The following is a 27,927-nucleotide window of genomic DNA, read 5'->3' on the forward strand; positions in this document are numbered from 1 at the left end:
TTTGTTGTTCATGTATTTGTACTAAAGTGTTCTATCATAATTTTATGGAGCAGAATCAATCAAAAAAAAGAAATTGAATACCTGGCAACACACCTGTTCTATTAAGGAAAGTCTTTCTGTTAAGAGGGACAGAAAAACTTTGTGTCTGTCAATCTATATATATATACATGTATAAAAGAAGATGTGGTATGATTGCCAATGAGACAACTCTCCACAAGAGACCAAAATGACAGAAATTAACAACTATAGGTCTTGTGTGCAAACCTTAACTAATTTTGAGATAATCATTTCAAAAAGTTTATATCAGCAACAAATATTACAAGTTAGAATATCAGTGTCAAACAACTATTTTTAAATGTAAAATGCTGCTTAGAAATATATAAACAAAATGCATTACAAGCACTCTCCTACCCATTTTGAGCATTGATCAATTACTTTTTACAGTTGTAATATCTCTGAAATGTTATTTGTATTCATCATTGCATTGTAAGCACTCTTACACCTGCGCTTCTTGTCGATCTATTTGTGAAATTTTTATCAAATTCATAGGCAAAGAAAGAGTGCAGAACCCATTCTTTTTCAAAGAAGTTATGTCCCTTGGAAATAGAAATTATATATTGATATAACATTGTTAGCTATCACATGCATGCTTAAAGTTATTTTTTCTCTCTCAGTTATTTCCCTTTGAAAGAAAATATATATATATGCCATCTCTATCTTGATTAAAATTTGCTTACAAGGATCTGACAGCATCGTATTCTGGTAGTTATTACATCATCAAATGAAATTTGGGACCAAACCAGAGGATTCCGAAATTTCTTTAAAACAAAGTTGAATGGAGTGTATACAGATCTACTTTGAAATTTGAATGTCAAAAAAAAACTTTCAATGTCATCAAGAATGTTGTTTTAACCAATTAAATCCATGTTTAGATTATTACATTAATAGTAATTTCAAATACTAGTACTGTATCATTATATAAAAAAAATCTACATAAAAAGAAGGTTTTAAAGATCATCCTGAAATTAGTATTTAATGATTTTCCGCTAAGCAAGCGGTTTTTAGAAGCTGAAACATATGTTACAGTAATCTATGATTGACACTAAAGGCAAAGACTGATCAGGTGAAGCAAAAAAAAAAATGTGTCTGGGTAATGTGACATTGTTACATTTAGGTTTTTATCCAGCATGTCGAAATTAAACTTGAGTGTTTCATTAAGTACAAATCCGAGTTAATATTTTGTGTATTGAAATGTATGTAATATTGGCCACTGGACTTTAAATTGATCCATTCAAAATTATAATCGAGGTTTTGTTGGAACATAAACTGCATTTGTCATTGTGTGTGTGTGAACTAACGGACGACGATCTTCTATTATTTTCAAACAAAATTAGATCAGTAATAAATAAAGTAATCAGTATTTTTCTAATAGTATGCGGGTTGGAAATTATGTCGGTCTGCTGAATTTGTTGTCCGAGTTTCATACACTGTCTTTTTCATGTTGCCTTTTGGTTTTGTTAATTTTTCAAATTCAATTCGAGGTGTTATAAAATAAAATTGATTTCTTTTTATATATTTTATTCTTGGGTAACTTTGATATTACTAAACATAGCACCCACGGATTCATAGCATGGCTGACAGACACATTTGACGCACGTATTATAAATTCCGCTCCATGAATTGACACATGTTTTCATCATTCTGACGCATGGAGTGACACACCAAACAGATTTAAAACTGAGACAGGCAAAATTCAGTCCCCACATCAAAGCACATGGCACTCCACAAACTGCAGTCAAACCTTTGTAACAGCAATCCATACTTCCGGTGAAAACTTTATCAGAGGCCTTCCAAACACAGTACATACTTTCAGCCGTGGGTGGTTCCCCTATTACACCGTCAAACTGGATCTATAAAGAAATTAAATATGTCACTGTTACACTGTATATTTACATACAGTATCTCATATAGGTGTGGATTATTTCCCAGGAATTTATTTCACTATTGTCAATTTTTTTCACTAAATTTACAATTTTTACTCAAATTTACATTATGATCATTGCGTGACGTTCGTCCCTTGTGGTTCTATCTTCTTTTTAGATCGCATGTAAGAAATACAACTTGATAATCATTACATAAGCCAATGATTCATCAGAACTGTATTTATCAACAACAAAAAGTAAAACTTATTTTCCATAATAAAAAAACTATAGTCTTATTCCCCTATCAATATTCACCAACAAAAAATTAACATATTGTATCGTCTTTAGTGTCAAAATAAAGCACCGAGTAACATTTTGATTATTGAAAAAGCATACTAATATATTCAAATTTAAATATGTTGCATCACATTTCCAATTAGATAATGTATAATTATCAGCCTTTTTCTGTACAAATTTCGGTAATGCTGTCTAATTGGATGTTAATTAATTGTAACCAATATTTTATTTTCATTTGCTAATTTAAACGCAGCGAACGCATTAATATTGGAGGTCTCGTGGTACCTTTCTAGCTTCTAGTGCTGGAAGTCGAGGTTCAATACCATACCGGGTCAAACCATAGAGTTGTCTCATATGTTTGTAATTTTTGCCCCAGAACACCATAGACACCAATCCAACGTCCTAGTCATCATCATATATATATAAAAATATGGTATGATTGCCAATGAGACAACTCTTTTTGATCGGAGAAAAATGCCATTCCCATAAAATTGATTTTAAAAAATCGCCTCGCTACGCTCGCTACATTTTTATTTATATGGTAAATGACTGTCCCAACTCTGCATGTGAACGTTTTCCCAATATAATACAAATACATTGTGCTTACCATAACATGGTCATTAAGAGAGTTAGGGTCTCTCATAGCAGCAATACCATCCATTCTGTAAAATTCAGCCGTTATTCTGTCTACAAAAGTAAATTTTAACAAATTTCTAAGTTATATAAAACCCAGCCAAAAATCTGAATCTAGTGAACCCTTTTCACAAAAAAAAAAAAAAATACGACTAAAATTATCGTATTTTTTTTTTAATAAGATATACTGAAGCTTCCACGAATTAATTTACGAGAATATTTGCGCCGAATATTTTTAGTAATATTTTTTTTTGTGAAATGAGTTACAGTTACTCTGCGTTACTTTTCAAGGTTTAATTCACACACTTGTGTTTCCATTCTGTAAAATTATTTTGGACTTGTAATTATGCAAGCGCACACCAAAATGTGGCAGGATAGTCACACTAATGACAGCGAAATCTTATTGGAATAGAAGCTAGAAGACTATACATATATAACTATGTTGAAATCTTATGTGAAATGGAGATCGTAACGCTGACAAATAAAATGTCTGGAATTAAGGTACACACAACTAAGTAGCTTTTGTAAATACTTACTTGGGTATAAGAAAAGCTCACTCTGCTACAAAACGTTGACAAGGAATATATAGAGTTCTGTTGTTAAGACGGCAACGTCATAAAGAGGCAACGACATAATAGCAAAAGTATCAACAATCAAGTGTCTTGCGCCAAACGTGGAGGGTCTCGGCAATGCATTAATTTAGGCTTTGTTCAAAACGTTGAGGGTCTGGGGAATACATTATTTCAGGTTTTGCTCCAAACCTTGTTAGTGCTGAGATGCTGGTTCACAGTCAATTACCTATCTTAAAATGATAACGTGTATAAACCTATTTTTTAAAACACATGTATTATACTTTATTAACAACGAAAACACCAAAAACGACAACCATACATTTAGTACACTGTACTCGCATGCATGGTATTATGAAATAATCTTGGAGGGGGTGTCAATATTTTTTAAAGACATTTTATGCAATATTTGTATGCGGCACAAGGCAGGTGTAGTATATTAGTGTTTCTAAATTTGTTTCTATTTATATTAATACCTTGATAGCTAGACCTCTATTAAAATGATAATAAATACCACCATGCAGTTAAGTATTGTTATATGGTTATGAATTAGTGAGTATTTTTACCACACCGACGCCGCAATATAGTTCCACAAATAGTTTAAACTGACCGTTAAGTAGTAATATAGATATGTTAAATATTGTTTAATGACAAATGTCCCACACCAGGTGCAAGTTTAGTATACACTTCATTGTTTATATATTAACCGTAATAATTACTCTAGTTTATACCAAAATAATGTTCTTCTTCAGAGTTGTGGATTTGTGCCAGAATTTTTTTTGTATATGACCTAGTCAGATGTCATTATGCTTGACTGAAAACATTGTGTTGTTGATATTTGAAAGCAGGATAAAGTAGTCTACATACAATGTACTCCACGAAAGACAAAACATAATAAAATCTTGCTTTATGAAAAAAACATGACTTGTGTTATATCTCTAACGAAGGACAACAGTATAATGAAATGGCTGTTTTCCGCTGTTTGGTCGGGTTGTTGTCTCTTTGACAAATTCCCCATTTCCATAATTATGCTTTACCAATCTTTTTCTATTCCTTTTTACAAAATGAAAAACTAGGAGACCACCATTTATACCGTACAGTAAGCTATAATACGAGGACCCGATATGAGAAAACGTAAAACAATTAAAACATGAAAAAAGCAACACCCTGATTAATGATAAAACAATGAATGAAAAACAAATATAGCGAACAGCAACCATCGGCAACCACTGAGCTGTGGAATAATATTTGGTTCATTCAGCGACAAATATATTATGATATATGTCTTTGGTTCAAAGCAATTATCTCACTTGCGATATTGTCAATTTTTTAATATTTCGAACAATACGTATGGCAATTTTTAAGAATTCAACACGTTGGAGCTCTAATTTATTATATTTAACTGCTTTACTATTAAAGTGCAAAATATTCTGACAATCTACCATAATTTTTTTCTTACAATTTTGATTACACAATCGACTAAAAAGATGGGTTTCATGTGCTTAAGCAGAAAAGAATTAGAGACAACAGAAAGCATTACAGGTTAAATTATTTGCGACTATAAACGTCAATTGATGCCCAGAAATCTTCAAATACAGTACTGCTTTTTACATTTTAATGCAACTAAAATAGTCTGCAAAATTACACATCGTAAATTGATAAAACTATAATGTCTGAGCTTGCGCGCATAACACTAAAACGTATGATGCATCGATGGCATTAATGTTCTGGCATTTGTGGCAATATTCAAAACGAATGTTTATAACATATACCAACGTTGAGAAAACAACGAGAACAATTTGTATGTGTTATTATTTACCCGACCCTTCTTCTGCATTGCATGCAATTCAGGTTTATATTTTTTTTATTGATCATCTCAACCGCTAACTCAAAAGAGTTTTCAACCGTCCTTTATGCATACCCGCTAAAAGTATACATTCAAAATATTCATTTCCAATTTTTGTTCAGTTTCTCATTTCTTGTATCGCAATAAGCTGTACTTTGGTCTTTGAAAGAAGTTCGAGAGGAGTCTGTTTTGATGAATATTGAACCAATGTTAATGCAACTAAACACATATTCTTAATGATTGTTGCTTTATTTACGTCTTTTGATTTTAACTGACACTAAACGGGATTGTATTTCTTTATACGCCCTCACATCGACAATACAAATCTATTTTCTGTGTTTGACAAATTGTAATGAGGCCGAAAGTTTTTAAGCTGAAGATCAAGTATGACTGCTTAAAAAGATTAAAAGCTGAGAACAAAGCAAATCAGCTTTCAAAATGCTTCACCGACTTTTTGTTCTTTGAAAGTGAAAGAAGAAAAGTTAGAGGAAATCTTAGTTATCTATGTTGTTCCCTTAATCAGTATTTTGTATGTTCATGCCGGTTTGAATTCGGTTGGAGCAGATCCCACGAAATTCATCGAGGCTTTTCATTTTAATACTGAATGAAAATTTGAACTTCCTGTTTCGTTCTTTCGTTCTTTTAAATCGCAATTTATGTGAGAACTTGGTGTTGTCAAAGTTGAACATAGGATTCGTGCAAAAGGACACCATAACCCCGAATGTGTTTGTCAGTTGAAGAGACGCGATTCTTATATAATTTAGCATACTATCTATACAAAAACTCAACAGAGCAGAACACATAACAGTAAGTTTTTCTTGATGTCTTTGATGATTGCGTACAAAAAGAATTGCAAAGTCGTTATCACTAAATAATTGGTTTTATGAATTAATTTAATATTGAAAGCGCTTCTGTATAGTAAAGTTGTAAAAATTAATAGAATTGGCGGGACTACTTTAAAACAGACAGATCGCTTTTCAATATTTGCAGAATTTCTTACGAGACTTGAGGTAATAAGTTTTTTCGTTAATTACCCATAACACTCTAGTATTTTGTGAAGTTTTTCAGCAGACAACTGTTACTTTTTCTTTTACATGCATTCACGTAAGCCACCGTGGTAGATCGATTTCACCGTTATAAGTCAACATACTCCTAAAATAAGGATGTCAGCACCCATTAGTTAAGATGTTTGATTACAATAACTGATAAAAGTTATTTTACACTAGTTTTGAAAGTGAATAACCGTGTTTTTTCTAATGTTACTTCTGTTACAAATTAATCTTGAACAAAAGCCTGGGAGGAATTGTCTAAATATTAATGTAAGTTTATATATATAAGTAATTCGTCAAATTTATTCATTGAATACATTAAAAAAAGAAATTTAATTGAAATTTTTCAATAAAGATTGTCATGTAACATATTGATCGCTATACTTGATGTATTGTGACATTATAAATAGATCTGAAGTTCGTTTCACGGATATCGATAAATTAAGATCGAGTGCGAACAGTTTAATTCGATATCGTCAATATTGGCTATCGAGTGGTCTTATTCTTTTACATCTATCCACGTAAGCCACCGTGGTAGATCGATTTCACTGTTATAAGTCAATATACTCCTAAACTAAAGATGTCAACACCCATTAGTTAAGATGTGCATAGATGTAATACCCATCTATGAGATGTGTGATTATAATAACTGATAAAAGTTATTTTACACTAGTTTTAAAAGCGAATAACCGTGTTTTTTCCAATGTTACTTTTGTTACAAGTTAATCTTAAACAGAAGCCTGGGAGGAATTGTCCAAATATTAATGTAACTTTATATGTAAGTAATTAATCAAATTTATTCATTGAATGAATTAATAAAAAAAGAAATTTAATTGAAATTTTTCAATAAAGATTGACATGTTACATATCGATGTATTGTGACATTATATATAAATAGAATACTGTTTCAGATATCGATAATCTAAAATAATCGAGTGCGAACACTTTAAATCGATATCGTGAATATTGGATTTCGAGTGGACTTATTGTGATACGAATGTGATATGAAAATAAAGTATGGGTATGATTGCGCCAATGAGACAACTATCCACCAAAGTTTAAATGAAGTGGATGTAAGCAATCATTGGCAACCATACGGACTTCAAATATGAGAAAAACCCATACCGTATAGTCAGCAATAATAAAAGGCACCGACACGGAAAAAATTAAACAATTCAAATGATAAGTTTAAACTGACGGCCTAATTTATAACAAAACTATTTACGAAAAAACAAATATGACAGACGTGAAATAACGACAACCGCTGACCTACGGGCTCCTGACTTTGGACAGGGTCGGGGTTTAACATGTTTGTGAGCGCAATGACTGTTTTTTTTTCTCTCAATTTTTAGTTTTTTTGTTGTTTTTTGGATTTTTGTACAATCAACGGTTTCTAATATCAAAGATCATATTGACAAGATATTAAATTAACTTTATATTTTTTACATAATTTTTATTACTTCTCATTAACATAATGATTGACACATTTACGCACGCGTATTGACAAGGACAGAGTAGTCTCGTTATCTGCTATTTTATTGCTGGAACCATTCATCCGTGGTATTATACAAGTATGGACAAGCATTGATGTAATTTTCAAATCAGCATAAAAAAGTTACTTTTCTCATCATATGTTCACATTATTGAATTCTTAAGATGGATTTAATTTTAATTTTCAAAATGGATAGTGAGTAACCCGTTGTAAATGAGGAAAAGGGTATTTAATCTGTCACACAGGAGCTGTATTTACATGTGATTAGGGTAAGTAAATTTAAGATTGTTGATGGCATATCTTAGTGGTGTTCTCTTTAGATAATAGCTGTTTTCTGAACATAATACGTAAGGAGCCCGCTTCAGTATTTCATTACTAACTCTTTTAAGAACAACTTTTATTTCCGCATTCTTAAAAAAATGGACTTTCATAGAACTATTGAATCTATTTTGTACTTCTTTTGTTATTGCCCGTTGTTTATTTATTTATCATCATTTATTTATTTATGTTTTTTCTCCATTTTTTGTGTATCTATAAATCTAAAATATTTAAAAAAAAAATCATTGATCTCTTTATATTATTATTATCAATATTTGACTTTTTATTTTTCTAATCAGTTATCTTGCTTATTAAGATGTTGGTTAACAAGAAACATAAGACTAAGTGTTTTATTTTATAAAATATTTTGTTTGTTTCAACAGCAACGTCACAAGTCTTCAGCTTTTGTATGTTGGTCTTTTTCTTAAACTTTAGATACATGTATAGCATAATTATAATAACATTTTATCTGGATATAAAGAAACGCCTTTCAATTTTTGCTGTTTTTTTCTTATTTTTTTCTGACAAACATTTATATCTATATCTACATGTATATACAACAACAGCAGCAGCAAAAATAATGATTATCATTTTATGTTTCCCTGAATACATAGTTATCAAAGGTACCAGGATCATAATTTAGTACGCCAGACGCGCGTTTCGTCTACATAAGACTCATCAGTGACGCTCATATAGAAACTGACACAACATAACACTTGAAACACTTAAAGACAACAATACAATTAGCTATAAGAACTCTCGAATGTGCCTTTATAGAAGATCTTACAGTCAATAAGAAGATCTTGTAATCAAAAGCGTGTTATTGTCACGAACTGACTGGAAGTCTAGTGTCCCCGGATATCTTCAAGTTCTAAGGGCCATTGAGAGATAGCCATAAGATATTGATCTGTTTACAGTTTGATTAAAATCATATGTGACCAATTTCCAATTGAACCAAAGAGTTTTTGTATAAGGGGACGATCATTTTAATTTCGGGGAGGAGAATTTTGAAAATGAATAACTTGGGATGATCAGAACTAAAATAAATCACGCAACATAAGACTGAGTGAACAAATTAAGCATGTACAGTAACAGATGAAAAAGATTACCAATCCGTATCTGGACACAAATCCTCAAAGGCCCTTACAAAAATGCCAAAAGGTCGTCCCCAAACCTCAATAGGGAAAATTGGTCGGTTTCAAAGTTTTAAGATGCAAGATATGTAAAATGTTTATAATTATAAAACCGGAAGAGCAAAAGAAGAATAAATGAAAGCGACCAATGTAAGCTTTCCCAAGCGAAAGTGCTTCTTCGTTGAGTATTATTTCATTGTCTTTCCTTGTCGTGGCAATATGATTTCTAAGTTTTTTGATTATATAATGTCAGATCTGCAACTGTTTTTTGTTCCATCTGTTTTCTACACAGGCGAGACGTATCTCTTGGGGAACAGTTCATGTTCTTTTATTTGTCTTTGATAGTCAACTGCATGATAGAGCTATCGATAGCAAACAAATCTAGTTTTAAATCCGAAACGTGATCATAAGTCAGGAACCTATTCAGGAGTTAATTGTCTGCAATTATCATACAACTTGAGTTATTTGTTCTTTAGAGAATGTGATGTTGATAACAGATCTTTTAACTTTTCAATATTGAGCAAAGTTCCGAATATAAATAAAATATTTGCGACTGGACGTTAGGCAACCAACAATCAATCAATCAATAAAGACTAAGAGATTAAAGGCGTGACATATAGTTTAGGTATCTGTCTATTTTTAAGCCCATATATTGACCTTTATTAATATCTGCATGCTGTTGCATTGATATATTATACCTACTTTTGCTTACATCCATATATTTTTAATAAACTAGTCTAATGGTTTACATTTTCAATTTTTGACTTGAATGGAAAGTTGTCTAATTGGCACTCAGACGTGCACCACATATTCTAATATCTAAAACATAAAAACAAATTTCAATTCAAGTTGCCGCGATAACTATTATAGTTAATTTCAGTCAGGTTGCAAACAAATAAGGGATAGAAGAAGTTTAATTATCAGCGTATTCTTTTTTCACCATTTTCATAATATATTAGTTCTTTTTTTTAAATGTGAGATATTTACTATAATTCACCATTTACCACTAATTTAAAACAAAACAAACGAAAAAGTAACAATCGGTAAAAAACAAACTATGCATCACACAAAGTGATAAAAAATATCTGAAATAGAAACAGGGGATTATTAACCCTCAACAGAAAAAAAGCTAACTTGCAAACAAAAAAGAAGAGTTTTTCCCTCAACAAAACAAGTTTTTGTATTGCTATAAAGTAAGGTCTGTTTCCCCTGATTCTATTACACATCAGGCCTTACGGTCATAAAATATTCGAGCAAGATTTTTGTACTCGGACTCGAGAATCAACGAATCAAAATACAAAATTTGGTGTTTCGAGCATGATTTTTGTGCTCCAAGCACTGAGCAAAGTGTTATGACTTCAACCCCAGAGCCATTGTTCAAGGTACAAAGTTTAACTTAAATTCACAGTAGTACAGCTTCATTATGTATGTATATCATCATGTTTTTTTTGGGGGAAAATTATGTAATTTGTGACCAAATGATAAATGCCGAAAGATACCGAAGAAATTTACGAAGTTTTGCATATATTTACCTAAATGAAATAATTAGAAGGAAAGTTTATACCAACACCTATTTTCAATCGAAAGAAAAAGCTAGTTTTTGTTTTTCAGATACACATTACATGAGTTCGTATTTATTTTTATTTTTTTTACAAAATTTGCAAAATGTACAATGGTTACACAATGACCTTCAACAGTGAAGTTAGGCGGTAAATTACATTTTGATTTTAAGGATACAGTACATTTGTATGTATTATATCAGAAATCCATTACAAGATATAGTAATGGACTTCTGATAATATTAATAATCTGTTTACGTAAGGTATGTTTCGTTGTATAAACATATTTTATTAATTAAATTGGAATGAAATATTAAAAACAATTTGGTACAACTGAATAATTAATAGGATCCGGATACAATCTGCTAGCTAACATTAATCCGTTTCCTATGTTATATCAAATATGTGATGTTCAAATTTGTGTAGGTTCCAGCAACTCCCTGCTTCTGAACCAACGGTATCAACAACAACAAAAAATGGGATATTGTCGCTACTTCTATCATGTAACAGCATAAACAACTCGTTTGTTAACCAGTTTAATTTTGTAATGTTGAACTCGAATCTTGCACTTGCCCAAAAAACACTAGCAAATAGAAATAAAGTCTCAAAGGTTATTTTACCCAAATAAAGCGTCATAAAAAATTCAAACGATTTCCCCTAAACTATTTTAAGTTCAACAAGTACTAGTTCAACAAGATTAGTGTCTAAATTTTTTAAATGATCTCCTTTTCTGGAATTTTATACCATCACACAGCAACCCAACACAAATTCAAAGGTCATTCTTTCACGAAATCATGTGAATATAAGCTTTGTCATTATTACAATGCTGGTCAGTATATCAAGTTCGGAAATCAAGTTGTCAAGTTTTATCAGGTCTCTGTCAAGTCTTTGTCATTGGACACGTGGATGTGGATATAATTTACGATTCTATACACAAAAAAAAAAAAGATTTGTAACGATTGCCAATGAGACAACCATCAACCATAGACCAATACTAATTTGCAAATGACGTAGAATTAAGAAATGTTTGGTCACCCAAACCGTATATTAAGTACTAAAATATCACAACATGACTAAATGTAAAACAATTCAATCGAGAAAACCAACGGCCTGGTTCATGATAAAAAAAAAAACAAAAAAAAAAATAAAAAAAAATTTGAAAGACAGTAGTGTAACAGAACAATCTGTAAAAATAAGCCGAAAAATAGGGAATATTTTGTTTATGTATTTCATACCCTTCTTTATGTATCTACAGGAGTATAGCAATATGACCTCAAAGATTTCTTCCGCCTATTAATGATACACATACTCTTGTAGGGAAGAATCTGCTTCACTTTGCGGGATGCACAAATACATAGCCACGTACAATAAAGATAGACACTTTTTTTTGGGGCCATCACTTTGCCACTATCCAAGGTACTATTTTTTCCATGACATGCATTCGGTCATTCAGGTCGACCCATTATGCAACAATACCTACTTTTTCGCCCTAAATATGCATGTTATATGTGTAAAAAAACATTATATCATCCACATATATCAAACATAAGCTATAAAAGGGCCTACACATTTTACAAAATTTGTGTTTACTTTATTTCAATTCAACAAAAACCCCATAATGTTTCGTGTTTCAATTTGTAAACAGGGAACAGAAACTCAACTATTTCCGAAGTTTTTTCGATTACGCATGCGCTTGTCCTCGTGGAAAACAACGCATTTTTATTATGTTAACATAATATTATCTCATTAATTATGACAACAACCGCGTGTCACCCTGTTAAAGCAATTATTACATTATACATATGGACAAATGATGATGTCAACATAATACAATGAAACAATGATTACATGAATGGTTTTAAGGGTCATCCAATGGTCAACTTTAGGGTCATATGATGGACACATTTCTCCTAAATCTTGTTAATGTATATGTAAATCTCGTATATCATGAAATCTTGTTTTAGCTGGATAGAATTCAATAGTCAGTTTACGTGACTTTCAGTAACTTTCAATAAATTATATAAGGTATTGATAGTCAGATCATTTTGAAAGGACAACAGTACAACTATGAGTTAACGAATTATCTAGATTCACTAAACCACTCGTTTATATTGTTGTAGTTCATTTAAAATAATTGAATTTCTTGAAATATGCGCACGATCAACACTTTTACAACCCTATAAAATTACAAAAAGAAGCATTCAATTCTTATAATTACATTTTTATGCTAGGGTCATGAAAAACTGATTTCTATCACATATTTCTTTAAACCTGTACACTTTATTATGATTGCACGTGTCATCATGAATATTACACTTCATTGGGATATAAAGGTTGATATTAGTATGACGCGCAAGTGTTGTTATCCAATATAAAAAAAACAGAGTCTTCTGAAACATTCATGCAATGTAGTTGTTTTAAATTATGGAATAGATGTCCATTGTATGTAAAGCTCTTATTTATTGTACGGATTTGACTATAATATTTAAGATTCAGGTAACCTTATCAGTCCTTTGAATCTGAGACTATTATACTATGTGTTATATATATAGAAGTCTCAGTTTGAATAAACCTATTCTAAAAGGTTTGTTTTTAGGGATGTATAAATACACTGCCACGTCCGATTTGTGTTTTTCTGATTGGTATCAGTTTGATGAGTAAAGCCCTTTTCCACTGATTTTTTTATTATGTTGTTTTGTTGCCCAACTGTTCAACAGTCCAGGGGAGTGTTTGCGCCTTCCCATATATTCAACCCCGCCACATTCTATGCCTATCTAAAATTAGTAGCCGCTGTAGTTCAGTGGTTTTATCAATTGAATTGTTTCATATTTTTTCATGTCAGCGCCTTTTTTAAGCGGACTATACGTTATGGATTTTTCTCATTGTTGATGGCCGTACGGTTGCTTATAATTGCTTACATCCATGCACATCATTTGAACTTCGGTGGATACTTGTCTCATTGACAATCATACCACATCTCTTTCATTGTATATATGTTTTATATTTGTTTGATTAGCTTTTCAAATATGACTTTTTTGCCTGTTGTTCCAAATCAGCAAGTTTTGTATTACCACTTCGAAATCTCGCGAGATTGTGTTTCTTACATTCAACTTAAGCAGGTGGACCTAGGTTAAGGGAGATAACTCTTGAAATCAGTCAAGCGTTTTTAAAAGTCAAGTTCACCAATGTATTTTAAGCATTTACCTGATACAGATTTAAAATAATCTATGTAACCTAGAAGCTTAGAATATGTTTTTGAAAATGGTTGACACAAACGTACTGATGATTTTAAGAGTTATTTCCCTTAACCTAGGTCTACCACCTTAAACAAATACATTTTTTTTTATCGCAGATTCGCAATATCACGTCACATTACGAAAACATGCGTATTTCCTTGACTTTTTCACTCTATCGATGACATTCTTAGTGATAAAATGGAGAGACCTTGTACCGTGGTATCCGTTGTATCGTAAAAGACAAATAAAAAGTGTCTTTGAATATCATATATACGTAATCTATCACACTTATACTACAGGGAATATATGTGTGTTTTTGATGAACATAACCAATTTGGTCTCTTCTATTATGCACTTCTAACTTCCATTTTGAAATCATCATGGTTTTTAGTTACCATACAGAGATCATTGACGTAAGAAAGTCCATGATACTATAGAGTATAGGAGGCAGGGAAATAGTAACAAATGAAAAAAAAAATCCATAAGTTCCTGCTTCAAACAAATATGATTTGTAAAGTCTTTTAATAAGGTGCGAGGGCTTAAAAAATACATCTGGAAAAAAAGACAACGATACATGTGCCCTAAAATGCGGAGAACGCCAAAAAATGTTGATAGTCATTTGAGGGCTATTAAAACAAAGAAAATAAGATAATAATAAAAAAATATCAAATATTTAAAGTAAAACTCGTTACATCATATTGTGTTCCTTCTAATGTTCATCGTATAATTGTTTATATATGCGGTACTGTTAGACTCGTGACCGATCTGTGTTGTTCTGATCTGTCGCTAATTCCAAACGCATAAACGGCTTTGCATTTATAATTTTTTTTCAAAGAAATTTTGCTAACAGACAGTTTTATAAAGTAATTTTACCCAAATGACAATCAATTTTTAGGTTATTAATAAAGTCAAAAACATAAATATTAATTGCCATATGACTGAATAGAAGCAGTTACATTTTATTTTCGACGTACTATTTTTCCAGCATCCCCCTCTCCCTATTTTTTCCTTCAGTTTATTCTTTATGTCCAGCGCTATTGTTACTTTTACTTATTTCACCAATGATTTTACAGAAAATGTTATTTTCAAAAATACTTAGGGAGCTACCATTTGATTTTTATGGGGGGGGGGGGGGGGGGGGGGCTAGGATGAAAAATTTTGTCCTGCATTTTTTTTTTAGCTGTGGTCTCTGTCCTGCCTTTTTATTTTTCACTCTAATCGGTCCTGCCTTTTTTTTTTTTAGTTTATCCTGACTTTTTTTTACCTAAATTGTCGTCCTGTATTTTTTTTGCAAGTGTCACATCCTGCCTTTTTTTTTTACTCAAAACTCCTGTCCTGCCTATTTTTTTCAAATTTCATCCTAGCCCCCCCCCCCCCCCCCATAAAAATCAAATGGTAGCTCCCTTAGATAATCTATTATCCTTATTCGTCTGACAAGCTAAGGAAACTGAGTAAACAAGAAAGTAAGAATTTGGTCAATTATTGACATTTCTCATACATTTCAACTAAAGTAGTTGTATATATTATTTGTAGAATTGTATCCACACAAAGTCATCCGATAACATTATAATATATACTAAGTTTACACTACAAGTGAAGATTATTTACTGTTTTATATCACGGCCGTACCTATTTGACTCTTCTTACTATAAAAACAAGATGTTAACGTGCATTGCATATCTATTTTTGACTTTCATCACATGGTTCTGATTTATTTTTTTGAGGACTTATTCGACACATTTAATTACTATTCTTCTTGAAATGCAATAAGATAAAAGTATTTAATTAAAAATTGAAATAGGTAATCATCTCTATAAGGTGTACATTCCCATTGTACCTAACGATCTCGTGGTTGCGTTTCGGTCCTCGACCGGGTCAAATGATTTTATCGAAGACTTTAATACTGACCATACATGACTCTCACGGGTAGTCTTTACAACACCACCGAAGTAGTTAGATTTTATATTTGACATTTGCTGCTTCACCTCTTAGCAAGTTGTCAGGGTAGAAAACCAGAAATACTTTGGCTTCTTTCGAGAAAAGTCTGGGTAGGGTTTATAGCCAGAATAGAGAATAACTGGCCAATACAGCAAGAATGTGCCACGTACAAGACATAAAGAGAAAATAGAATAATTAATAAAATAAAGAAAAGGGAATAAAAAATAAAGAAAAGGGAATGAATATGGAGCTAATAGATAAATGATAGGAAAGAACGACCAAAACATAAATAATAGAACAAATTACGTAAAATTTATAAAGAATAGAGGAAAATGAAGGACCTCATTCAGACATTCGTGTTATTCCTGTTCTATTGTGTGTTCCATCCTTTAATTTTTAATTAGTAATCTTTTTACGCTTTTTTTTTCATTTCATTGTGTCTGGGCAAAAAACATACTAACCATGTATGCATCATTTTGTTACCTTAACGGCGATAGGAACGACTTCGAATGCTGAAAAGGTTATGTTCACCCGAATCTCCGTAACATATTAATCTAACATTACTTTTAATTTTAGCAGAGCCTCAATATTGTGTAAGCTCTAGTTTTCTACGTTTTTTGCTATGTATATGTCTATGTGCGCGTTCTGCCTTTTTGAACGTCACAAGGCCGGATTGACACAATGTTGGCCTGTCCTTTCTGTTTTCGACATTTTAATTTTTCGGTGTAACACATTCACTTAAATACTTCTCTTCATTTATATCCAATTAGAATCGCAATGGTTTCTTCGAAAGTTTCCAAATTTCACTTTTCAGTTTGGTGATCTGTGATTTCATAATGTCTTTGCATATAATTATCAATTTCCACACATGTCGAATGGTTAATAAGAAATTTTGTAGTTATGTGCAGTTACCCGGATTCGCCCACATTAAAAATGGGCAGCTTGGGTGTCAATTTTGATGGTCACTTAAACAAGTATGCGCAACAGAAATACCACGCTAATCTCTAACTATGACCATATCATATATGAATCCCTATGATTAGTTCATCTAATGCCTTATTATAAACAAATTTGTCCTTATCAAGGGATTGTCGTGTATATGCCCATTCCAACAAATATTTCTACTTCTGACGTTTACTTAATGATAAATTAAAACTGGTTAAGTATATCACTCAAACAATGTTCTTAATTCTACAAATGATATCACAGTTGTAGTATAGGTTCAGCTATTTTAAAGTTAACTGTCGAATATTGTACTTTCTGGAATTCCAAAAGGATTTTTACAGCAGTGGCTACTACCACTTAATCTTCGACTCAAGTTTTAGTGATATTGGATACTTATTTTTTCCCCCAGAAGTTTCAAGTTTGATTTTTAACCGAAATAACAGAGAGGTAAGGAAAACACAATATATAAATTCATTTGACGCACTCACGAACGTTTTTATCCTTCGCATAGATAGTCTTAAAAATATAGCCGGCCAGATCGATCTGGAATTCATTTGTTTTTGTTGCATTTCAATATTATGACTTGGGACGTATTGACTAGTCGACTTCTTAAGTACTACATTTTCAACTTAATTTTGACTTTCAACTGATTTCATCCGTACTATTGAAAGAGACGAATCGCGCATCGGAAATCCTTCATCTAAACCGGGTATCTAATGACCTTTTTAATAGGGATTGGTTCTTACGAAACAACTTCGACGTGGATTAAGATATTTTATCAGCTGGAACAGTTTCAAGATACACTCAGTATACTTTGTTACTAGTATATGAACATAAGGATATTGTTTTTTTGTTGTTGTAAATTTGCTGTTTTAAAATTTATGAAATGAACTGGAATTTAGAAATGTATCTCCTCTTTCTTTTCCCAAATTGACCTTACATTTTGACCCTTTTTAGTTTTATCAGCTTGTCAACGATTGCATTAGAATTTGAATTTAAAAAATAATATTTTGGCCTCATGCATCACTGAAGAGATATTTAATGTCAAAATGCGCTGCTGGTTCAGCTATCACCTGAATTGGTACCTTAAATGTTTTACAACAATGGGTACGTAGTTACGTACCTACGCTGGTGGACTGTCAGTCCTCAGGTTATTATCATCGGTTCAATAGTTCAGTACTACGTATACAGTACTGGCATACAAATATGAAAATTGTTCTATTGATATTGCTGTTACACTATTAAGGAAACAATTGTAAATTAAGAAATGTATCTCCCTAATGAATAACATCTGATTTGGCAATGCATTGTGTTTTTTGTTTTGTTTGAACATCTCTTGTCTTGGATATTTTAATATATCAGCCCCGATTATCATTAAGGAGACATTTATTTTAGTAAAAGTTAAAACAGTTAATGGTAGACCAGTTAAGGTTGATCGTCAGTTCCTGATGATATCTTAAGCCTGGTAGCTCTTTACTTTTGATTTGCATATAACATAACGATACATGTTATTTTTATATTTGCTGTTTTAGGGAAATAAATGTTGAATCAAGAAATGCATGTATAGCTCTGGTTGTGTGTCGGAATTTAGCTATACAGTTTTTGTTTTGTTTTTGGCTAAGAACATAATCTGCTGACCCCAATGCATCACTAAATGTACCAATCTTTACATAGAGCTTTACAAAATAATATCAGTCTTAACTTCTTCTGTACGTTCTGCAGTGATTCATATGTAAACGTTCGACAGCATCCAAAGGGCCATTATATCATTCAAAGTGTGCATTAATTGTCTCGCTTGGTGCAATTGCACACTTTTATAGATTTAAACCTAGTTGAAAATAGTTAACTGCCACTGCTGAAAACACATTTATACTTCAAGTTTATGATTGATAGGAGATTTACATTTCTTAAAAGTGAAACACAACAGTACAGAGTTACTATAATCCCACGCCCTGTGAGAAATTATAACAGGTTCTTGGGTGTATCTGAATGGTCTTATTTCCACAATTAATCAAGATAGATAGAGTAAAATGGTATTGTTTCTACAACTTCTGTATACCAGAATAATGACTTTTCACCTTGGTTTCCTGTCGAAACTATACTAAAGCCGCTAATTTGTTTGTTTTCATTATAAAGTTAATAGTCGTGATCCGTAATAAGAAGGACTTTTAAATGCTAATGTTTGTCACTTCCTAGACAACTTTGGATTGTAAATTTTATTCATAAGATTATATTTATTTCTGCAAAAACGCTAAATTCAAGTAAGTGTTATTCATTTATCTTTTGTTATTATTATTCATATTTCAGAAAGAACTTTTAGGCAAAAAAACTTTTTATTTGAATAAACACTATTGTTAAATTCAGTTCAATAGTCGCCGATATTATAAAATTGAGAATGAAAATGTGGAATATGCCAAAGAGACAACAACCTGAACAAAGAGCAGACTTAATTACGTATACATGAATATGTAATTGGACCTAAAGAAATTAGAAATGTCTAACAGAATCTTAGAAGGTCGAATAGTACATAAACAAATCATCGTTTTGTGTCCACTTTGGGCAATGCAATTGACTATCCATGCCTTTGTGTCACTACAATGCTTTGTTTTTATTTTGTTTTGTTTTTCGTTTGCCTTCTGTTTTGGGTGTTCTGTTTTAGCTTTATTTTTTTTAATATAATTTGGTTTATACTTAATTTACTAGTATGCAATTGACATTTTTTTGAAACTGAAAAGGCAGAATGCGTCTGCTTCCTGATATATCTGTTTGTATAGTTGTACATGTATTTTGCTATATTTTTGCATAATGGGAATGTGACTGATTTACAGTATACTCATATAAATAGATTTGGTGTATTTACTGTCTTCTGATTGGTTAAAATTATTAGTTTTATTTTCAATGTTGTCAATTTTGATGGCGACACGCCCACTCTGACGTTGTGTATTCATACGCCAACATGTGTATACGTTGTTATTGTTAGTATAAATAATAGAAAATGTTCCTTGAGCCTTATTTTTGATAGAAATTTATTTATAATGAATGGCAATAATTTATTTTGATTTTATTGAACCATAAAACTAATTTTTGACTCTTCACATTTTACATAATCCGCTTCGCAGATTATTCAATGTGAAGAGTCAAAAATTAGTTTTTTCACATTTTACATAATCCGCTTCGCGGATTATTCAATGTGAAGAGTCAAAAATTAGTTTTATGGTTCAATAAATTCAAAATAGATAATAGCCATTCATTAAATGTTTGCCAGACATACAACAAATGCAATTTAGAGTTTAACTTGTATTGCTGATGACCACTATATGTCTTTGTGTGTGGTTTGGTCGTCCGACATTGCGTTACATATATATCGAATGATCCAAGTTATTTTATTGATAATCCAATGGTCTTTCATTTGGACAAGTACTTATCGTTTCAAAATGGACTCTTTTTTGAAAAGGGAGCGCATCATTAAAAACAAATTGTTGATAACCTAAAGTAACAGCTTGGTTCCAGATGAGTGTGGTTGTTCAAGAAGACAGACTTTACTAGAAGGCCGTACCTTGACCTATAATTAGGGTTTACTTTTATAAATTGTTATTTGGATGGAGAGTAAACTCATTGGCACTCATACCACATCTTCCTATATATATATTTACACCCGGTAACCAATGAGACATAACTATTAACCAATAATACGTCGATAAATGGTCACGTGTTTTTCAGGGAAAAGGCAGGCGCATAAAAATGTCGTCAATCGAAACGATAAATAGCAAAAACCAGGATTAAATATATGAATGAAACAATAACTAAGGTTACCATGACCATAGTTTTTGTTATTGTTTCATGTTTATTAACTATACATCTGTTTACCTCGCACCTGATCGATATGGTTAATGATTTGTTGTCAAAATATAATCATTACAAACAAATAAATATGTCAATACATGACGCATGGATCTGACCGCTCGATCAGTTGACTAGTCCAGTTTTGTTTAGTACACCACGTACTTATGGCGTAAACAATCCAGATGTTGTCGGATTGACAGAATACGCGCGTTTTCAAATTAAACGACGTGTAGTCTACCGTATTTACAATATTTCATATCTAAATGATCGATATTATTAGGGTAGGGATTTATATTAGTCCCCACTATATGTTTATGTGCCATAAAGGAATTCCAAATTAAATCCCGAATTTGGAATTCCTTTATGGGTTAGTTGTCTTTAGATCTTACTTCACGTTGCTTTGTTTTTTTGTAATATTTGGTATGACATATCTTTTGTCCCAGATAAATGGATGGTGTACACACGTGTAAAAATAAAGATTTCAACTGTGTCATGTTGTAAAATCTCATGGCTGTTGCCCTTTTAATAATGCTGGGTAGTTGTTTTTCTCGACAAAGGCCAACCTTTACTTTTATTCGTAAGTAGAAGAACGAAAAAACAACCAACACAAAACGATAACCAACAACGTTAATTTCGGGCACATAGATGTGTTGCGAACTTTTAAGCAAATTGATTGCGCAAGACAGACAGGAGATACCAAAGAGACATCAAAACTTATAAGACGGAGGCTTAAAAAGAAAAACTACAAAACACAATATGGAACACTAAAGACTTAGCAACACGAACCCCATCAAAAACCGAGTGCAATACTTACAAAATATTCAGTTTGTTACAAGTTTTCGTTTCATAATCTAAAGGATTATATGAATCTTAATTTGTATAGTTTGTATCCCAAAATGAAAATAACCAGTCACGTCATCGGGTGTATTTCAATTGTTGGGGATGTTGGTAGCCAATCACATCTAGACTATTCGTCAACTATTTGCAACTGGACGCTAGGCATGCATTATTTAATTAACCAGTCCTTCGTGCATATGGGAAGAGAAAGTTTTAAAACAAAGTAAAAAATAACTTGTCGCATTTTTTTTTAATATTTATTTTGTCACTGTGTTATTGAATTTAAGTTCAAATTCGTTTTTCTATAGATCCGTGAATTTTTTCTCGAATTTCACCCAAAGGTAAAACCATGCAAAATCTTTTTTTCTTAAATTCATGTCTTTAAAAAATAAATTTGTATTTTTCAGGTGTAGAAGATGTCCCCCTTGGGGAAGGTGTTGGTGCTCTTGGTTTTAGTATGTTCAACAATAGGTAAGACAAATATTATTTCTGCCAAAATATATGGATATAGGGTAATGTATGACATGTATAGACGACAAAAATCTCGTGAAATAAACGAACCAAATAAAGCCTTTTGTGCTTGTTGATGTAGACAGTTGCTCGATGGCGTTGCTGATGGAAATCAACTTGTTGTTGCTACCATTTGCTTGAAGGCCTTGCGTGTGAGAACAGTATCTAACACCAATTTGTTGTTGTTTGCAGTATCTGGAAGGCCTTGTTTCGTTTGCAGTTTCCGGAAGGCCTTGCGTATAAAAGCGGTACATAAAACCAATGTGTTGCTGTTAATTCAATGCTATTTTACTTGACGGCCCTACATGTGGAAATGGTATCTAACACCAAATTGTTGTTGTTTGCAGTTGCTGGAAGGTCTTGCACATGCAAAGGGTTTCCAACATTAACTTGTTGTTGTCATTTGCATAAAAGTCTTGCATGTTGAAACGGTATCTTACGCCTTTCTAATCTATACGTTTTAATAGAATGAAATTCAAAACAGTGTGGCTGTGGCCATTGATTGACACATTAAATTCATCCATTGACTGGGACAATTTACGTGAACGTTTGTCTGTAACGGCCACTGTTCACGACGTACCTACGATAGACATTTAAACTGTTGGGTCACCAAACGTTTCTTAACTCTTTTAATTATAAAATAATTCGAAAAAATAATCAGGAATAACCTTTATATTTTGATTTATATAATTGATATAAATCAAAACATCGTGTTATTTCTGATTAATTTTTTCGAATTACTTTATTGAGGTGTTGAGAACCTTTGGTGACCCCATAGTTTACATGTCTTTTAAAAGTACATAGTGAGCAGTGGTCGTTACATACAAACGTTCACGTAAATTGTCCCAGTCAATGGATGAATTTAATGTGTCAATCAATGGCCACAGCCACACTGTTTTGAATTTCATTCTACCATAGGCGTTTGTATATAACTAACAAATCCCAGAAATCAATTGGTAAAGTCTGTTTGCAAGTACTGTAATGTATTGCCAAATAAATGAAACTCACAACGATTAAAAAAGTAGAAAGTGAAACTGAGAATACATTATTATATAATTGATAATTGTATGTAATTTGTCGACATTGTATTATAATTTAACTTGTTTTAAATATGCCAGAAAGCGTGACATATTTTGAAACAGCATTCTGCCTGAGGAAAAAGTAGCAAATGTCGAATTCAATGAGAATTAGCAAGTTTAAAACCTTGAAGAATATGCAGCATATCACCATCACATGATGCCTTTACTTCATCTTGAATGTTCAGAAAATATTTTACTTACAATACCTTATAATCATTCAAATACAACTTGAATTTTCATATTATCGAAAGAAAAATATCGCACTAGCAGGACATTTTATTGACTCATAGCATGGTAAAATGTTTTCTATGGATTGTCACTATGTTTTTACATTACATTTTCATTACATCTTTGGGACGTGTAAGCTGTGTTTAGAATGGGTAGATTTGGTATGATTGTCTATCAGAAAACTATAAACTAAGAACCAAAGGACAAATATTTGTTAGTTCAATGGTGTTTACGTGCATATAACGGCACATTCATCTTGTAAATTGGCAGTGGCGGATCCAGGAATTTTCGTAAGTGGGGGCCCACTGACTGCCTAAGAGGGGGCCTGCTCCAATCTCGCTCCAGTGATTTCCTATAAGCAACCATTTTTTTTCCAAAAAGGGGGGGGGGGGCGGGCCCCTGCCCCCCTAAATCCACCTCTGATTGGCGTACATTTCACCAATTTAAATGTTCCTACCAAATTCAAAAATGATTGAATATTATTTCATGTTATTATTGCACATAAATCAATAATTTATTGTTTCTCATCTAGTATGCATTTAAATTTAAAATAACATGTGGAAATCGAGAAAATACAGAATATGTTTATGTTGCCTTGTCAAAGCCGTGTGCAGTCTATGGAACAAGAAAACAATGATTTCTCGATTAGCTCTTCGTAGTTTCCGACTTCTATGACATTCTTTATATAACTTCAGCTTTACATTCCAAAAACAATATTTAAACATCTGCAAATGCTTTCATAGACATTATAAATACCTTCTTAGCTTTCTAATAGGTTCATTCAACTTTCCATTGTAAAAATAATTCAAAACTATCAAAATAAAACTAATCACTATTTACTAGATATTAATTTTCTAAACAAATATCAAACAGAAAAACAGAAGAGTTAATTATCTTTAATCGTATGGTGCATATTTCATAAATCAATTTTGTGTGAAAGTTATCGAAATGTGAGAGGTAACGGTATCGACACTGTGTAATTATACAGATTACCATTTTATATATAAACTACAGTTACATTTTACAGAAAGTTGAATTAATTACGATCAGATAAGCATTCAAGAGACCCGCCTTTCAATTTCGTAAACAATCTGAAAAAATCTTGTTCATTCTTTCGAACTGGAACGGGTTATAAAAGCTAGTTTATCAAAGTTGAAAATCTCCCGGGTTATTTTGTGCTTTTAATGTTTTATCCATTAACCCAATAATTTAGTACAGTCATAGAGCATTGATAATTTAAAAAACGCACTTTTCTGTAATTATTTTTTAGGTATACACTGATCTTCAATGGTTGTGACCTCTATTTCAACAAGGTGTTACTCTTGATTTTTAAAAGGCCATGATATTCCAGACAGTTGAATTTCCAAATAAACACGTATTTTCCCCGTTTTCCATTTTCACAGGCTCAAGAATTTCTATTATTCCAGTTTCATTTCAAAATTATTACGTATTTTTCCGTTTTCCATTTTCAAAGCATCATGAATTTATGTCTTATTTTGGTTAGTCAGTTGTCCTTAACATCACGAATATTCATCAATCAATCAATCAATCACTAAAATATCCATTTAATCAATTAAGTTATTATTAAAATATCAAATACTACATATGGTTAAACATAATTAAATTTGAACTTGTTTTTACTATGTAGACAGTTTATAGTTTTTAAAATGTCAATTTAGCACATTCTTCCTTAACATGCTTTACTATCATTTTTGCCTGTAGTTAATGCTGGTTAATTGGCGCCAATTTTTTTATTTGTTCGTCTCGTTAATTTTCCTTTTAACATGTCTGCCATGTCGCGTGTTTGAAATCTGAAGAGGTATACATACATGTCCTTCAAAAATACTTTAAACTTAGTTTATCTAACATGTAATCCTGTTGCTTTTCTTTGTTTATCATTTTGATAGTTATCGTTGACAAGGGATTTGTGTTCAAGATTGACAAATAGCTGCACCGAGTTCACCTTTCAAAAGTTTAATAAGGAAATGACGCATTTGCGGTACGCAAGCTTTTCTGCATTACCGAGACCTGGACACGTGTTCAATGCCGGGTTTTTAATCTTACTGGCTTTATATATTACGACGTACATGTTCAATAAATCGAGAACTGGATTCAAAGCAGTGTATGCTTAATTTTTTGTTGAAACTGATGTCCTGACTGTTTTTTTGGGAGTCCGAATGCCCAAGCCTGAGCGTTATTTCGTACGTGTATTTTGTTGATTACAGCATGGGTTTTATTTTTTAAAAGTAAACTGTACGCTAGTCCTCAAGCAGTTCTGGTTTTCTTGGTTTGTCAGTTTGTCGTAAGGCTTTCTGATATTCCCCTAGTTCTCAAATATCCAAATCGAATGTTACATTCCAGTGGCCAATATTACAAACTGTTAAAGAATTCCGAAATAAAAAAATATTTTTGTGTTTGAACTCTCAATCTGTATGTAAGCTACAGTTGCAATTATATAGATATTGGAATATACTTTAAAGTTATAATTGCACAAGACCACAAATTACAGACAGTATGAAGCGACATGAGCAGATAAGCGAGCAATCCTATCATTTCATTTCATCTAAATCATTAACTTTTTGGTACAAAAATATTTTTCGAAAGTGCAAAACCATCATAATTGATTCCGTTGTACTTCAAAGTGTAAAATGAACTTAATTAATTTTCAATGATAAATTCCTTCTTTAAAGTACAAAATGCCAAGACTGAATTGTAAACATGTTTCTTTTACAGAAATATTTATCAAGGTGGGCAGCGATTTAAGTGAAATAAACTAGAAAACGCTTGCTATATTGACAAGATGGCATTGAACTTCATAGTTAAGTGCCTCAACTCGAATTATAATACCTACATGACATAATGAAGGAAATATAAAAGAATACATGTACTTTATAGACACCATTCATTAAATATATTCATCAACAGTGTAATTTATTACAAAATTTATTAAAATGGCACCTATATATAGTTTGCATGATTATATATAGATTTTTAAGTATTTATTGGTAATTGTACATACATAAGAACAACTTGTATATATAAACGTGTTCCACTGTTCCTATCTTTATCGTGAAAGACTATTTTAACCCTGGTTTAGTCAGTTTTGAGGTTGTAAGAACAATAACGGTACTTCTATCACTGCACAGATGCGGATTGTGACAATTGATATCTCCTAAACGAGTCGATGCTATATCTTGACAAATATTGGAAGAGAAAAGAGTTTGAAGGCTGACAATCTACAAGTTCGACCTTTTTTAAATAATTATCAAAGGTACCAGGATTATAATTTAGTACGCCAGACGCGCGTTTCGTCTACATAAGACTCATCAGTGACGCTCATGTCAAAATAGTTATAAAGCCAAACAAGTACAAAGTCAAAAGAGCATTTTGAAAAGGTACGGAGTGCTTTGCAGTATCATGAATTACGTCAACATGAAACAATATTTGTTCGTCAGGTCTTATTACTAGTACATATACTATAAAATTTTATTTCTCCGGCATCGCCGGTTTAATCTTGTTTTGTACATGTATCCAATTTTATACATCATTCAAGCCAAAATAATATTTGATTTACCATATCATATTAATTCAACCAATGAGAATCAATATTCGTTACGTAATAATTTCAAGATGACGTGGATGTCGTATGAAAATAATAGCTTCATGCATGTTAAACCGCCATCTTGGATTCTACTAACGCAGAACACTATCAGTCTAGTTATTTTCCCAAATGTGCAAATTTGAAGAAAGAAGTGCACTTTTATTGGTTATACTGTCTTTTTATATGAAGAAAACTTGCTGATTTATTGCATTATTCAAAATATTTAAACAAATACCAAACATTTTTGTTTTAGAATAATTCTTTCAGCTAAGCCATTGAAGGGGAGATGACTCTTTTAATGAAAAATTTATACTGGACTGATTGGGATTTTTATTATTCAGTTTACTTGTACCAAGAAAACAAGTTCGATGACATCAATTGTTTTTAATAATTTTCTTAAAACATATTATATAACCTATCTTCTTACAATTTAATTCTAAATTCTATCTGAAATAGATTTCTTTTCATGCACAAAAATGTGTTTTATCATGATCATTCTTAGCAAATAAAGGCAATTTTCAAAGACTCGTAGCTTGAAAAATAGCACGGTGACCCATACTTTTTATTATATTTTTGAAAACTGCATAGTAAAATCTTTATTTTGGCAAATTATAAGTAAATTCTATATCCGACAAGGACACGATAACCAAATGATCACCAGTAATCTGTCATTTCGAAAATATTCTTAAATTTATGGAAGTCATCACAAACCTTATTTACCATCAGATTTAACTATGTACATTAATATTTGGTCATTACGTTTCTTTTCCGTTATAATATGTATCTACACCAAAGCTGATTCCTCTGGTAACCCTTTTAGAGAATAAAATCCTTTATTCTGCACTGGATAAACATACATTTTCCTTAACACAATTTTGATGCCAAATAACTT

At 31.8% G+C, this 27,927-nt stretch overlaps 2 protein-coding genes across 3 annotated transcripts in view; one reads left to right on the forward strand and one right to left on the reverse strand.

The window, feature by feature from the left end:
* Window positions 1-1,577: 1,577 nt before the first annotated feature.
* On the reverse strand, window positions 1,578-2,880 carry LOC139526036 (caveolin-1-like). Its single transcript, XM_071321231.1, has 2 exons — window positions 2,827-2,880; window positions 1,578-1,910 (listed from the first exon to the last, which is right to left on the reverse strand). Exons 1-2 carry the CDS (start codon window positions 2,878-2,880, stop codon window positions 1,578-1,580), a joined length of 387 nt encoding a protein of 128 aa, XP_071177332.1.
* Window positions 2,881-6,361: 3,481 nt separating this feature from the next.
* LOC139486485 (uncharacterized) overlaps window positions 6,362-27,927 on the forward strand; it is a 58,159-nt gene continuing 36,593 nt past the window's right edge. Inside the window, exons 1-3 of one of the 2 annotated variants that reach the window (XM_071271393.1) lie at window positions 6,899-7,082; window positions 8,005-8,077; window positions 22,025-22,088. In XM_071271393.1, coding sequence (XP_071127494.1) covers window positions 22,034-22,088 — 55 coding nt within the window. In that variant the 5' untranslated portion in view covers window positions 6,899-7,082; window positions 8,005-8,077; window positions 22,025-22,033. Of the gene's footprint in view, window positions 6,587-6,898; window positions 7,083-8,004; window positions 8,078-22,024; window positions 22,089-27,927 lie in introns of those variants that run through there. The other variant, XM_071271401.1, reaches the window with a different exon arrangement.

Source organism: Mytilus edulis, chromosome 1 (genome assembly GCF_963676685.1).
Source record: "Mytilus edulis chromosome 1, xbMytEdul2.2, whole genome shotgun sequence".
In the NCBI taxonomy this organism is placed as follows: Eukaryota; Metazoa; Mollusca; class Bivalvia; order Mytilida; family Mytilidae; genus Mytilus; species Mytilus edulis.